The sequence below is a fragment of the Mastomys coucha genome, unplaced genomic scaffold (genome assembly GCF_008632895.1).
Source record: "Mastomys coucha isolate ucsf_1 unplaced genomic scaffold, UCSF_Mcou_1 pScaffold15, whole genome shotgun sequence".
Taxonomy (NCBI): domain Eukaryota; kingdom Metazoa; phylum Chordata; class Mammalia; order Rodentia; family Muridae; genus Mastomys; species Mastomys coucha.
In genome coordinates this window covers 143,395,097-143,409,487 of record NW_022196897.1, presented here as the reverse complement: position 1 = coordinate 143,409,487, position 14,391 = coordinate 143,395,097, and the positions used below count along the sequence as shown (strand labels likewise).

General features: G+C 55.1%; 1 protein-coding gene across 12 annotated transcripts in view; it reads right to left on the bottom strand.

The window, feature by feature from the left end:
* Positions 1 to 3,206: 3,206 nt before the first annotated feature.
* Positions 3,207 to 14,391, bottom strand: part of Src (SRC proto-oncogene, non-receptor tyrosine kinase) — a 50,380-nt gene continuing 39,195 nt past the window's right edge. For all 12 annotated transcript variants that reach the window (XM_031372559.1, XM_031372555.1, XM_031372554.1 and 9 more), the window contains 9 exons: positions 12,342 to 12,440; positions 12,085 to 12,188; positions 10,478 to 10,627; positions 9,185 to 9,340; positions 7,569 to 7,748; positions 6,628 to 6,704; positions 5,728 to 5,881; positions 5,486 to 5,617; positions 3,207 to 5,253 (listed from right to left, as the gene is read on the bottom strand). In XM_031372559.1, the coding sequence (XP_031228419.1) occupies positions 5,045 to 5,253; positions 5,486 to 5,617; positions 5,728 to 5,881; positions 6,628 to 6,704; positions 7,569 to 7,748; positions 9,185 to 9,340; positions 10,478 to 10,627; positions 12,085 to 12,188; positions 12,342 to 12,440 (1,261 nt within the window). In that variant the 3' untranslated portion in view covers positions 3,207 to 5,044. The remainder of the gene's footprint in view (positions 5,254 to 5,485; positions 5,618 to 5,727; positions 5,882 to 6,627; positions 6,705 to 7,568; positions 7,749 to 9,184; positions 9,341 to 10,477; positions 10,628 to 12,084; positions 12,189 to 12,341; positions 12,441 to 14,391) is intronic.

Sequence of the window (14,391 nt, the reverse complement as noted above, 5' to 3'; positions counted from 1 at the left end):
CTCTCTCTCTCTCACACACACACACACACACACACACATACACACTGACACATGCTCTTTCTCTCTCTCTCACACACACACACATACACACTGACACATGCTCTCTCTCTCTCTCTCACACACACACACACACACACACACACACACTGACACATGCTCACACACATGCGAACGCACATGCACGCACAAGGGTAATCAGACTTTGACTTCCCTGAAGCTCTACTCTACCATCCAGACAAGCTCAGGAGGGCCTGTCTCTATTCTCCTGAGGCCTGGGGACGGTTCTGCATCTGTCCTGTCTTGTCATTTAAACAGAAGGTGAGCGGTGGGCCCAGCTTGTTTCCTAGCCCCTAAGTCACAGTTGGGGCCCGCATCGGGGACTCCATACAAATCTGTCAAGGGAACAAATGAATGAACGGTGAGGGAAGGAATGGATGAAACAATGTCCCCAGCACAGAGGAGGAAGGGAGGCTGAAGAGAGTTTCCAGGGTTTGCAGATTATAAAAACAGAGGGGAAGGGGGGAGGGGCGGCACGGAGGGAGGCCCACACATCTGGAATAATCAGGATGGAGGAGGGAGACCTGGAAGCCAGCAGGAAATGGGTGAGTGAAGCCCCCCCTAACCCACACCGAGCACACACATGCATGCCCACAGTCTATAAAAGCTGACACCACAGAGACTGGGCAGCTCCCTAGAGGCAGGGAGAGGAAGGAAGAGTGGACAGGGGCCTCTGTCTGCCCCTCTCCCTCCTTCACCCACAGCTGGGTAGGAACAGCCACTCCACTGTTAATGTTTTCAGAACCATGGGAGTAAAAGGAAACAAACTGCCCCCTCCCCGCACCCCCCCCCTGCGCCCAGTCAGCCGATGGCAGTGACCCCCAGAGCCAGAGCTAGGAGAGAGGGAAGGAGGCATTGAGGGGCAGGGGCAGAAGGCTGAAGAGCTTCGCAGGGTAGGAGACAAGATAGGAGCTGGTCCCACCCGCTGCAGATGAGCAGACATCTAAGCCATGTGCATTTGTCTGTGATATGAATGAATGAATGAATGAATGAATGAATGAGAAAGAGACAGATCTGCTGGGGTAAAAGAGAGAGGGCCAGAGAAACAGAGCCAGAGAGATAGATGTCTCACACACCTATATACACACACTACCCCGAGTATGAAGTATGAGACAAACAAAAGAAAATGGGACACAGGACTTTTTTTAGGGTTTCTGTGTGGCCCTGGCTATCCATGAACTCACTCTATAGATCAGGCTGGACTCCAACTCAGAGATTCGCCTACCTTGGCCTCCCAAGTGCTGGGAACATAAGTGTGTGCCACCACGTTCCAGCAGACATGGGACTTTCAACAACAGCACTGGGGAGGCAGAGAGAACAGAAGGCCTGTAAGAGCCAGAGAAACAGAGTTTGCTTTCAGAGGGTGTCTCCTCAAAGTGTCAGTAATGACGGCTCACCAACATGGCTGCCTGAACAGGACCTGAACAATGATGACACCAACAGACATGGATTGTAATGTGAAAGGGGGACATCTCAGGGAACCTCAATCCTAGACAAAGAACCACAGGCCACTAGGCAACACTGAGTGGGGGAGACAGCCTTCCCCAGGGGAGAGCACTACAACAGGGTGTCCAAGATCAAGTAAGTGGTCAGCCCTGAAAACACACATACAAATAACAGTGCAGACTGCGCGGGTTGTATTTATGTATTTAGGAACACACACACACACACACACACACACACACACACAATTATAGAAAACAGTGGCTATGAATTTGAGAGCAGGGAGGCCACTGTATTCCCCCCCTACCCCCCCGCGGAAGGCAGGAGCCCACAGATGGCCCGGGACAGAGAGGGCTGGCTTGCGAGCCATGAGTGATTACCACACCACCACACAAGCACACACTCAGGGGCTGCGGCAGTGCTGAGTCGAGGCTAGAACTCCGGAGTTTTTCTATGAGAAACTGACGGCCCGCAGCTCAATTGTGAGCCAGTATATGAGGACCCAAGGGACAGAGACAAAGAGACCCAGGAGACAAGGAAAAGGGTGAGTGGCTAGACACTGTGCACCCCCTGGGGAGATGCCCTGCCCACGGGACAGGAGGAGCCAATGAGTCTGCCATACAAGTGATATTTGGTCTGGGTTTTTCCTTGTCTGTGCTTTTCTGAATTGTTCTAACACCGCAAGAAGGGAGACCCATTATTCTTGCCACGGGGAAGTTTTTTCCTGGAAGAAAAATGTATGCAGAGTAGGAACAAACCCGACAGAAAGGACCCCAAGGTCCTGACACCTGAAGCAGGCCAGTGAAGAAGCTGAAGGGTCAGGCCAAGCTGCGGCTCCCTGCACCTGTCCCTGTCTCTCTCACAGGCAAAGCCCCTTGAAAGGAAAATTAACGTGGGCCAGAGTAAGGAACTGGAAATGAGAGAAGGAATTGGTAGGGAGAGAGAGGTGACCACTGTCTCCCCTCCCTGCACAGACATCTGCCATGGGCTGGGGCTGGGGGCATCTCACCTAGCCCCACAGCATCCGGTCCAGGGATGGAGCTCGGTGGACAGTCATGGCATGACAGTTGCTGACGATTCTGGGTCTTAGAGAAAACTTGCACAGTGTTCTTGGACCTCTAACGAGTTTTGAAGGCTGAATAGGAGTTTCTGACTTGTAAGAGATAAGAGATGTTTCAGAGTAGAACAAGTCCAGGCTCTGGATAAGAAGCTGGAAATGTGAGGATGACGGGAGGAGAGACCTATAGTGGGAAAGGAAGGTCAAAGAGAACGCTGCATGGAGGCAGACAGGAATTTTCCACGAAGCACACACAGCTCACCTGGGTCACCCCATCCTGCCTACACACACACACACACACACACACACACACACACACACACACACACACACACACACACACACACACACACACACACACACGCAACCACTGCCTTTGAGATTACACAGGAACACATTCCATGCATGCTGGGCAGCTCTGCTCCATCCTGCCAGCTGCCCGAATCTCACAAACATCCTTGCCCTAAACTTGGTGCCTCCCCCAGATCCTCAAGTGCAAGACATGCTGCATCTGCCCCATCTGATCAGTTCCAGGTCCAGAAGCCACTAGCTACAGAGATAAGGACCCCAACTGCCGACTTCCCTCCCATCCAGGACTCTTCTTCATCCCACACACAGTCGATGATGTCCAATAAGCTGCTGGCCAAACTGAGGTCTGTTTGTGTTTAATCAGACAGTATGCAAAGTATGTACAACCAGTCTGGGTCCCCCTCCCCCAAGCCTGGGCCATGGAATGTAGGATTCCCCAGGCCCTGTCCAGAGCTGGGGGGTCCCCAAGGCCTCTGCATAGTCATCTGAAATCTACAAAACACTGTTAAAAAGAAAGAAAAAAAGAAAACTGGACAGTTGAGGCCACCTTACACGAAGGTCCTTGGGCAGCTGGAGTCAGGTGGGGAGAATCGGGTGGCAAGCTCAGGCTCGCCAGGTACACAGGGAGACTTGGGCCGGAGACTATGGGAATAAAGTGGAAATGTCAGGGCAGGCCCTGCTTGGATCCCCGGCGACGGGGACATTATTGCTGTGATGGGGCAATGGATGAAATGGTCAAGTCTGGGGAAAGAGTAGGGATGTTCTTACACATTAAATATGGACACAAGGGAAGACACACAGGTACACATATACACACACATACACACACACACACACACACACGGGGGGGGGGGCCTTGGTTGAGATGCCACAAATCATCAACTGCCCACCTTACAGATAGGGACACTGAGACAGAGAGAAGCCACCACATATCCTAAGGCTGGGCCGAAGAGCCAGGGGCCAGGCAGTCAGTTGTCTGCGATTCCAGGGCCGTGCTCACCCTGGATGCCCAGCTGCGAATCTATCTATACTGGGGTGAGCCATGGCAGAGGCCATAGTCACGGGGGAAGAGAGTATAGCTTAGAGGGCAGGGTCAGTGTTGGTATACAGCAGTAAGGATCCTTGCCCTCCTTTCCCTGGCCAAGGAACTCCCCTCTCTTCCTGAGTAAGGGAGTCCCGGTATGGGCAGGAGAGCAGGGGATGGGTGTTGAAATGATCAGGACAAATGGAGGAGCAGGACTCCCCACTTCTTAGCTCTTCCTCTTCCACCTGTCAGCCTCTGCAGCCTGAGAGCTCACTCCAATCATGGCTGGCTCTGAAGGTCAAAGCCCACCCACACGGTGACGGAAGCCTATTCCACACCATCACTTTCTACCCCTTGCTCCTGGCTCAGCTTCCTGCTTGCCTCTTCCCTGTGACAGACCCATGAGCCTCAGGGGCAGCAGAACCCTGCCGCCTTGAAGCCACTCAGGCCCCAGCCTGCCCACTGCCTTGGAGGAGAGTTCTCATTAGTTCCTGAGGAAGACAGAGGGAGCACCAGGTGCCAAGTCCACCTTGACCCTACACTGCCCTTGGTCTTGGGCAGGTCACAGCCCCTCCTGGATTCCGTTTTTCCAACAGAGAAATGAGGGCGATGTATCAGTGTGTGGAGGACGGGACAGAGGGAGTGCTCACTCTGACACTTATCCCAACTGGTGTTGGGCGTTGGGCTGTCTAGCCTGAGAGCCACGGAAGAGGGTTCTAGACCCAACATTCCACCCAGAAGCCTCCAACAAGGATGGCCAGGGGCAGGAAGTACATATAGGCCAAGGGCTAGGCCTCCTTTCTCTTTGGAAAGGGCTCTTTGGCCAGCTTGAAACAGACCCAGGATGAAGAAAGTGGGGAGGAGCCAGGTGAGTGGAGTGGGTTGAGGTTGGAAGACCACACCCAGCTCTGCTCATCACCAGTGTCCTGCGAGAAGCAGGCTAACTCCAGAGAGAATGCACAGAGAGAGCCTGTGGCCATGGCAGGCATGGGACAGTCACTGTACCGGCCTCAACCTGTCCTTCCAGGCTGCTCTGTCCCTGAAGCCCTTCCATGCTCCAGAAGGGACATTGCCGAGGCAACTCAGCCCCAGAGAGAGGATGAAGGGAGGCAACACCCAGAAGCCTAGAGGTGACGGTCCTGCGCACACAGTTCCTATAGGTTCTCCCCGGGCTGGTACTGCGGCTCCGTGGACGTAAAGTAGTCCTCCAGGAAGGCCTGCAGGTACTCGAAGGTGGGCCGCTCCTCGGGCTCTTTCCGCCAGCACTGGCACATGAGGTCATGCAGAGACTCAGGGCACTCGGGGGGACAAGGCATCCGGTAGCCCCTCTCCACCTGGTCCAGGACCTCTCGGTTCACCATCCCTATGAACAGAGAGGGCTATGAAGAGATGGCTCCAGAGACCAACACAGCCTAGACAGTTTTTACCCTACGGTGTACAGAACCCCACCTCTGAGGCTAAGAGTCCTGACTAGAGGCAGCCTGTGATCAGAGACCCAGCCTGGAAAGAAGCGCAGGGGTGGTATGTGTCGGTTGGGGGGAGAATGAGACTTGCCCCTGGGGCCAAAGTCAGGGACACAGGTCTAGCCTCCTCACCAGGATAGGGCACTCTTCCCTTAGTGGTGAGCTCGGTCAGCAGGATCCCAAAGGACCACACATCCGATTTAATGGTGAACCTGCCGTACAGAGCAGCTTCAGGGGCGGTCCACTTGATGGGGAATTTGGCACCTACAAGCAATAAAGCACAGGGTATCATTACCAATCTGCCATAGGAGCATTATTCTCATTTCCACCTGACAGACTGATACCATCAGATAACCCCCCCAAGGCGCTCCCACCTTGCCGGGCTGTGTATTCGTTGTCTTCTATGAGCCGGGCCAGCCCAAAGTCGGCCACTTTGCACACCAGGTTCTCTCCAACCAGGATATTGGCAGCTCGGAGGTCCCGGTGCACATAGTTCATCCGCTCCACATAGGCCATGCCTGAAGCGATCTGTAGAGACGGAGAGCCTGGCTCAGAGGCTAACCCACACCCACCCCAGGGTTGTAAGCAGGTGCTTTGGACTGGCCATTCCTGAGGATAGAAGGACACCCAAACACCCTGCCCACCCGATTCAAGCAAGGGACTTCATTCAGCTTATAATAAACAGCACTGGCTTGAAAAGGTGGAGCAGAGCTCAGCGGGTTGGGGCCAGCAAAGGGAGGTCACAATGAGATGCAGCCAGGCGGGCAGGTGAGGATATTAAAAAAAAGGGCCCAGATGACCCACAGACACAGATGCATGCCAGGTCCTGCCTGCCAAGTCTTGTCTCTGAGCCTCGGTTTTCTCATCTAGCAAATGGAAGTAATAAGCTTTAAACCTTTAATATTTTATTTTTATTCTTTTTTTTGTTTTTTGTTTTTTTTTAAGATTTTATTTATTATTATTATAGCTAAGTACACTGTAGCTATCTTCAGACACACCAGAAAAGGGCATCAGATCTCATTACAGGTGGTTGTGAGCCACCATGTGGTTACTGGGATTTGAACTCAGGACCTTCGGAAGTACAGTCAGTGCTCTTAACTGCTGAGCCATCTCTCCAGCCCCTTTATTTTTATTCTTAATTATATGTATGTGTGCCTCTGTACCACCCCAGACACCTGCCAGGTGAGACTCTGGTGTAATGAAAGCAGGCCTCCTGAAGGGGGCACTCTGAGCCCAAGAGCTAAAGAGGTAGGACGGTGGAAGAGGAGACTCACCTGAGCGGACATGTCCACCAGCTGGGGTAGCCGCAAGTATTTCCCCGTTTCTCCCTTGAGAAAGTCCAGCAGGCTTCCTGGAGAGAGAGATACAGCTCTAGCCTTGCCTGGGTCTCCCTGAGCAGGAAACTGCGGCTCCCAGACCCTGGTCAGGGCCGCTCAAAGGCCAACACTCCAGGGAGCTAGACCAGGGAATCCTACTGGGTCCTTGGAGTAAGAGGGGTAGGAAGGGTCAGGCAGACACAACAGAGGGTTGTAAGATGCAGCGGTCATGTGTAAAGCCCAAGACAAGTGGGTTTATCAGGGCCAAACCGGCCAGCCAGCGGCTGCCTGGGGCTGGAGCTGGAGCTTAGTCACATCACTAAGGACAGCAGGGAACTCTGGGGTAATATGGACGTATACATGTTTTTGCTTTGAGACAGGGTCTCAAGTAACCCAACTCGCTAGGGAACAGAGGCTGACCTTGAACTCTGGATCCTCCTGCCTCTACCTCGCCAGTGCTAGGATTATAGGTATGTGTCATCATGCCTCATTCTTGCAGTACTGGGGATCAAACCTAAGGCCAAGCCCAGGGCCTTGTGCATGCTAGGCGAGCACTCTACCAACCCAGCTACAACCCCACCCACACTGCTGTTTACCAAGACAGTCCTGTTATGTATCCAGCCTGGCCTCAAACTCAAGATCCTCCTGCCTCAACCCCATGGGCACTGAGCTCACAGGTGTGTGCCGCCATACTAGCAACAACAGGGATCTTGACAGTGGGCAAGGACAAAAGAAGCATCTTTTAGAAAAATAGTAGATTTGGTATTATTTACAAAAGGAGAAAGGCAGTCCCTAACAGAGCTGCCCACTCATGGGGTGGTCTGGCATAAGAAGTAAGTTGTCCTAGGCCTGCCCTTCATGGGCACCCGAGCGGAGGTTGCCCTGGGCCCAGACCTTACCCTTGTTCATGTACTCTGTCACAATGTAAATGGGTTCTTCTGACACCACGGCATACAGCTGCACCAGCTTCTCATGCCTCAGTTTCTTCATGACTTGAGCCTCCTGCAGGAAGGCCTCTGGAGACATGGTGCCTGGCTTCAGGGTTTTGATAGCAACCCTCGTGGTACCATTCCAGGTCCCTGTGGGAGAGGGACATAGCAACATCAGCACAGGCCACAATTTTGTTGCACTGGGGCCAACTGAGAGCTCACATGGGTGCCTGTCTCAACCCCTGCCTCAGAACCCATGGCACGGGCTCGGGCAAGGCCAGGCACCATGCTGAGACTCTCCATTCCCACTTAGAAATGGAGACCCACCCCTCCCAGGGCTGTGAAGTGAGTGTCTGGAGCCTGCTCACAAACAGTGACTGCTTTAGGATGGCGATTGATTAGGATTGATTAGGAATGCTACCAAGAAACAGAGCAGCTGGGTGGGCAGCCAGCACTCCAGGCACCAGCAACCAGAACATGGGACAGAGGAACGGGAGGGCTGTGTCTGGGGCCACTGGGGACAAGGGGTCAGCTCAGTGCCTGTGCTACATTAGTCGGGGAACTGACAGATCAGCTTGGGAGACCTCCTTATCACAGGGACGGGGTCAGAGGGTAGACAAGGTCAGCTCTCTAGCCGTCTCAAGTTAGGCCTGGTGGCCTGATTCCTGGTGGTTTTGCTGGTCTGTGCAGAGCTCCGGGGAAAGGTTCAGGAAGCCCTCATATCCACACCACACACCAAGAATCATAGTTGAGGTTGAGAAGGACCAAAGCTGCGGCTTGCCCAGGCTCTGCCCAAACCCTCCTTTTGGTCTCTCAGCCTAAAAGCTGGCTTCTCCTGAGTTCGAGGCCAGCCTGGGCTACAGAGTGAGTTCCAGGACAGCCAGGGCTACACAGACTGCCCTTCCTCCTCACAACCCAGGACTTCTGGCCCAGCCTCTCTAGTGCCCTCTGAAAGGAAGACAGTGAAGTGGCAACAGCCACTATATAGCCCCACAGACCCCCTCTAGTCTTGGGTGGGCAGAGAGCAGCCGATGGCAGGAGAGCCTGGGTTTGCCTAGGGCAGCTCAATGCCCCAGGGGCCTCTCAGCCGCTGCACTATTAGACAGAAAACTGAACACTGATTTCCCACTACTCCCTCCACACAGCGCTGTCTCTTTCTGAACTAATATGCAGATGCATCTTGAAGCTTAGCATCTGCCCTAGTTCACATCGGGAAGCTGAGACTTGGTGTGAGACCTGACCACACCCACTCAGGCCCTTGAGGACCATGGTGCCCCGTCCCCAGGAGTGGTTGGTACACAGATGCCCTCGTCTTCAGCAGCAATGGGCTATAAGGAGTCAGGTGCCCACGTCAGTGCTGACCCTGGGTGAGTCATAGCGGGGATGAGATAAAGGGGCTGAAGGTGAGCAAAGTACATACATTACATGTGGGTTTGAAAGTGTCACAGGAAAACAACAATTTGTACAGTTAATGTACAACAATAGAATAAAACAGAGCCCAGTTGTTCGGTAGAGACAATTAAAGAGAGGGATTCAGGGTCTTTGAGCGTCCAGCTGGGATGGGGACAGCGGTGTGTGTTCCTTACCCATCCACACCTCTCCGAAGCAGCCCTGGCCCAGCTTGACCTCCAGCCGCAGGGACTCCCGGGGGATCTCCCACGCATCCTTGGCCAGGCCCTGGGTCTGAGGCTTGGATGTGGGACACACGGTAGTGAGTCGGTGACAGAGGCCATCAGCATGTTCTGGAGGTGGAGGCAGGGAATGGGGCTCAGACAGGGTCCTACAGCAAGCTGGCCTCCCTGTACCGTGTGTATGGCCCAGTGCATCATGTGCACATTAGCTCTGGGGTCAGGCTGACACCCTCCTGTAGACCTCTATTCCCCAGGGGCCTGGGGCACAAAAGTAACCTGCTCAAATCACTCATTGATTGGTTCAGTTACCTGTCACATTTGAGAGTATCAGAACCGGTGAGGGACAGGTGTGAGAGCCTGCCCTAGGGAGGCCACACCCCGACCCCAGCCGCCTAGTAAGATCTCAGGACACAGAGTAACAGAGGATAGATAGTTTGGGAGTGGGGAGTCAAGCAGGCTTTAGGAATCCTTGGGAGACCTGGCAGGCATTCCAGAGGAAGCGGTTCCTGGCCGCTATCTGAGGGGTAACTAGGTGGCACCTCATACAGCACATCACCTGTGCTAGAGCCCAAGACAGGATCAGCTGTGGGGATGGAAATGGCGCTGGGAGGAGGGAAGTTGTAGGTGCGGTTGGAGGAACTGGCAGGCGAAGGCACGGAGCAGCCTTCAGCCACCTGTGCTTGGGGCCTTGGCACTGTATCCTAAGGTTCCAAGGTAGCCCTGGAGGATCTGGTCTGGGAACCGAATAAACCCCAGAGCATCAGCAGCGGACTGAGGGGCAGCTAGTGCTAAAGAGGCTGAGGCCCAGGCCTAGGAGGCAGCTCAAGAAGCTACACCTGAAACAGCCATGCACAGAAAACCCACACCAACCCCATCCCCATCACTGCACACGGCCCCCACACCATCACTGCACACGGCCCGCAGCCCAGCTCCAGCCCGCTCTGCTGTTCTCTATCAAAGAAGCCTCCCCCTCCTTCTCTCCCAGGAACCGGTTCAGACCAGTCTTAGGGCTGCAGAAACAATCAACACCAGCCTCTGGCCCCTCCCTTCTAGCTAGCTCAAGGCAGACCCCCCTCCTCACCAGCCAGCTGCAGAGGAAGGAGAGGAGGGGGGCTGGGCAGGGAGAGAGGGGAGAAGGGAAGAAATGGAGGAGAGGCAGGAAGGGAAGAGGCATCCCAGGGGTGAGGAGGCACACCCCGCAGCACCCTGCTCCCCTGGGTGAGTCCCCACACGGCCGGGGACACTCACTGGAGTAGTAAGCCACGAGCTGCTGCAGGCTGTTGAACTGGGTGCGGGAGGTGATGTAGAACCCGCCGCTGTCCAGTTTCCGGATCTTGTAATGTTTCACATTTAGGCCCTTGGCGTTGTCGAAGTCGGATACGGAGAGGCAGTAGGCACCTGTGGGTAGGCAGGGAGGAGACCCCCGAGGCACCCTGCTAGTGTGCTCGTTGCCTGAGGGAGTTAGTCTCACTCTCTTTCAGCCCCTGGTGTGCGGAGAGGAGCAGGCTCCAGGGCAGTCATGTAGGCACAAAACCCCCAATGGCAGAGACATGCTCCCCCCCCCCCAAACTCACAGCCCTGGTAAGACATCTGAATCCCAATGTGCTCACAACTGTGTGACCCTGGGGGCTGCTGCCTGCCCTCTCTGTTTCCTCCCTACACAATGCGACCACCGTGAAGATTCCCACGGTACGCAGCAAGCACTCCATAAATGCTGGCTACGGCCTTCTCTGGGTGTGCCCACTCCTGTGTCTGTCCTGTTCTGCTTGCTGGAGACCAGCTGAGCACACAGGAGTAGTGGCTGGCTGTGGACATGTGAGTAATTAGTCCAGGACAGAAGGTACATTCTGAGTGTGGCCTGCGGGCCATGCCCCTGCCCTGCCTCTCTGGAGCCTAGAAAAACTGCAACTGGGAATGCCCTGAACAGAAACCTTTGTTAAGTGAAGCCTGGAGAGCTTCAGGAAGAGGTGGGGTGCAGGGTCCAGGAGCCTGCAAGGTAGTAGGCAGTTGTGAGTGGAAGGACCCACTGAGAACTGTCCACCGAGGAGACCCCTGAAGCCCCACTGGACACTGTCAGGTAAATATGATGATCTTCCAGTAACACGTGAGTGAGTCAGGGAGGACCGGGCCTGGGACCCACCCTAACCTGTCTCAAAGCAACCCAGGGAAGTCATGTTTTCTACAGACTGCCCACAGAAGGCTCGGCTGGCGGCATACCTATGCCCAGTGGCCACATGCTCACATCTGCCCATACCCCCAAGCCCCAGGAACCAGGACCACGCCACATTTCACTCCAGCAGCACTGGCGAACCCCAATAGTGTGTGAGCACAACCACACACACACACACACACACACACACACATCCCTGTACACAGCACACGGAGGCATGTGCACTTTTCCATCTCCCGCTGAGCCCCAGGCCCACAGGAAGCAGCCTGGCTTGGTTGCCATGGTGATGGGCTAGGAGAAAGGGCAGAAACAGTAGAGACAGTCTGTGGGGGAAGGGCAAGGCCAGAAGAGGCCCCTGGGAAAGAAAAGGGAAACCGAGGGGCGGGCATACTGCTTCTGTTCCCATCCTGAGAACACATCTACAGCGGTGTCACACTCCTGTAACCTGTACCCACTCCGCATGTGAGAAACTGAGGCCAGTGGAAAGCCTCAGCTTGCGTGTCCTGACCACCTCAGGATCACTCAGTCTTCCTCAAGAACCACCTTAGCTCCTGCTCTATCTCTTCCACTGCAAGGCTCTCCCCTCCCCATCCCATGCATCAAACTCCTGTTCGCTCTCCAATACCCAGCTCAAATAATACCCTCAAAGCTGAGCTCTGCCAGCCACGGGTATGCTCAGGCATACCTTTTGTGGTCTCACTCTCCCTCACGAGGAAGGTCCCTCTCGGGTTCTCAGCGTTGAGCAGTAGACGCTCTGATTCCCGTCTAGTGATCTTGCCAAAGTACCACCTGGGGTGGGAGAGACAAGACTGTGTCTGTCGGCCAGGGTTCACTGCCCACAGTGCTGGCCCTGGGTATTGGAGACTCAGGGTGGCCACCCTGCTGCCCACTCAGGCCCACGAGGGACAGTGGCAGCGGACCGTAGCCGAACAACATACTCACTCCTCAGCCTGGATGGAGTCGGAGGGCGCCACATAGTTGCTGGGGATGTAACCGGTCTGTCCTGTGCTCAGCGAGTGTGCCAGCCACCAGTCTCCCTCTCTGAGCAGGAGGGAGGGAGCAAAGAATGAGGTCACCATGGGTGCGGGGTCGGTAACCCCGACTTCCCCAGGTGCATGGCCAGGCTCTGCAGCAAAGGAAGCTGGGCCAGCCCGTGTACACAGCAAGCCAGCAGGAACTGGCCTGGAACCTCCACCTCCCCGACATACTGACCCAGAGGGATGCCACCTAAAACCTCAGCAGAACTGAGCCCCGTCCACCCAAGACTGAACCATCCAGAGGTGTCCAGAAGGGCTGCCTTAGGAGAGAGCAAAGGAGGAATCCCTGTCTGGGCAGGAGAAGGGAGAAGCAGGGTTTACATGAGATGGATGCGACATTAGACCTTCAAAGTCTCCCCAAGCCCTGAGAGCCCCAATGCCGTTCAGGCCCATCCCTTCAAACAACAGTACTTGTCCCTGTCCCAAATCATAGCTCACTCCTAAAAGTCGTTAACCAAAAACTACAGGCCTCCTCCTGCAGCCTAGCCCTGTCTGTGGAAAGGTGAAGCCAGAGAGAGCTGGGCCATGCCCGAAGTCACACAGCAAGTCATGGGGAATGAGGTGGCCAGGTGCTCAGGACCCTTTACACTAACTGCCCCAGGAAGAAGGGAAGGAAGGAGGAGGGCGGGAAGGAGGAGGGATCCCAGCAGGGTGGGCTCCGGGCCTGGACAGGAGGGGGAGGGGCAGAAGTACCTTTGCAGCCATCTGAATGTGAACCAGGTCTGGCTGGAGCAGGGGTCCAGAGACAGAGGAGGGAGGAGCAAGCGAGAGCCGGACAGGAGAGAAGAGGCAGAGATGGGGGTGGTGAGAGGCCGTGGCAGGGGGCAGAGGGAGAGCGAGAGAGCCAGGCAGTGCTGGGGACACTGGGAATGGGGTCTAGGGGGCAGCCAGAGACCTCACATCCAAAGCAACCAAAGGGGACACAGGGAGAAGGTTGGAGGTTTGAGGTAAGGAAGATAGGAGGACAAGGCCTGGGAGCTAGGGTCCAGCCCTTCCCACACCCCCTGTACAGACGGGAAGACTGAGGCTGGAGAAGCAAAGGGCTCTGTGCAAGGTCACATAGCCAAGCCTGGTGCCTCCCTGTGGGTACCATGAGGCCCAATGGCTCTGCAGCTCTTCATGCAAGGCTTGGGGGATAGACAAGATGGGAGTCAAATTAGTCAGCGGGTGACCTTGGCCCTGCCTTGACCCTGAGAAGACGCACAGCATCCCCACTCTGGACCAGAGACAGAAAGGCCCTGGCCTCGAGTCACACAGCCCCGACTTGAAGGCACTGGAGGTCTGAGCACACGTTTGCCCAGCTTCACAGATGAAGAAATCGAGGCCAGGAGCAAGTGGAGCTGGTGAAGCTTGAAGGACAGGCTGGAGGCCAGGTGAGCATCAGATCCTGGCTAATGCTGGGCCACAAGGCTCCCTTCTAGGTGGACATGCGCAGTGAAGAGGGTGTAAGAGGAGCCATGAGGGACACACACACAGGCAAGGTACACGCTCACCCAGCACCCGTGCCCCCAAGCTCCACCCTCGCTTGGCGTACACAAATTTCCCTCTGGTTTGACCCCCCCAAGATCATCCAACAAGGAAGGTGAGGCCCCCCCACCCCCGGCTAAGCAAACTACATTTGAAAGAGGTGGAAGACCCAGTCACTCTGGTAAGAGAGACTGGTGTTTTTTTCATAGATTGAGGAAACTGAGGCACAGAGGAGGAGATGGTTTGCCCAAAGCCACACAACATAATCAATGGCAGAGAAAGGCTGAAACCAGGGGATCCCTAATGTCCACAGCCAAATGCAGCAAGCTCCCCAAATCCACAAAGGCTGAGATCCCCAGAAGCCAGGGGACAAGAGGCAGACAGGAGGACTGGGGCAGAAGACAGTCTGGACTAGGATGGGAACCTGGTTTGACATCAGAGACCACAGAATGAAGTGGCCAAACTATACCTGGAATTAGCAGCCTGAC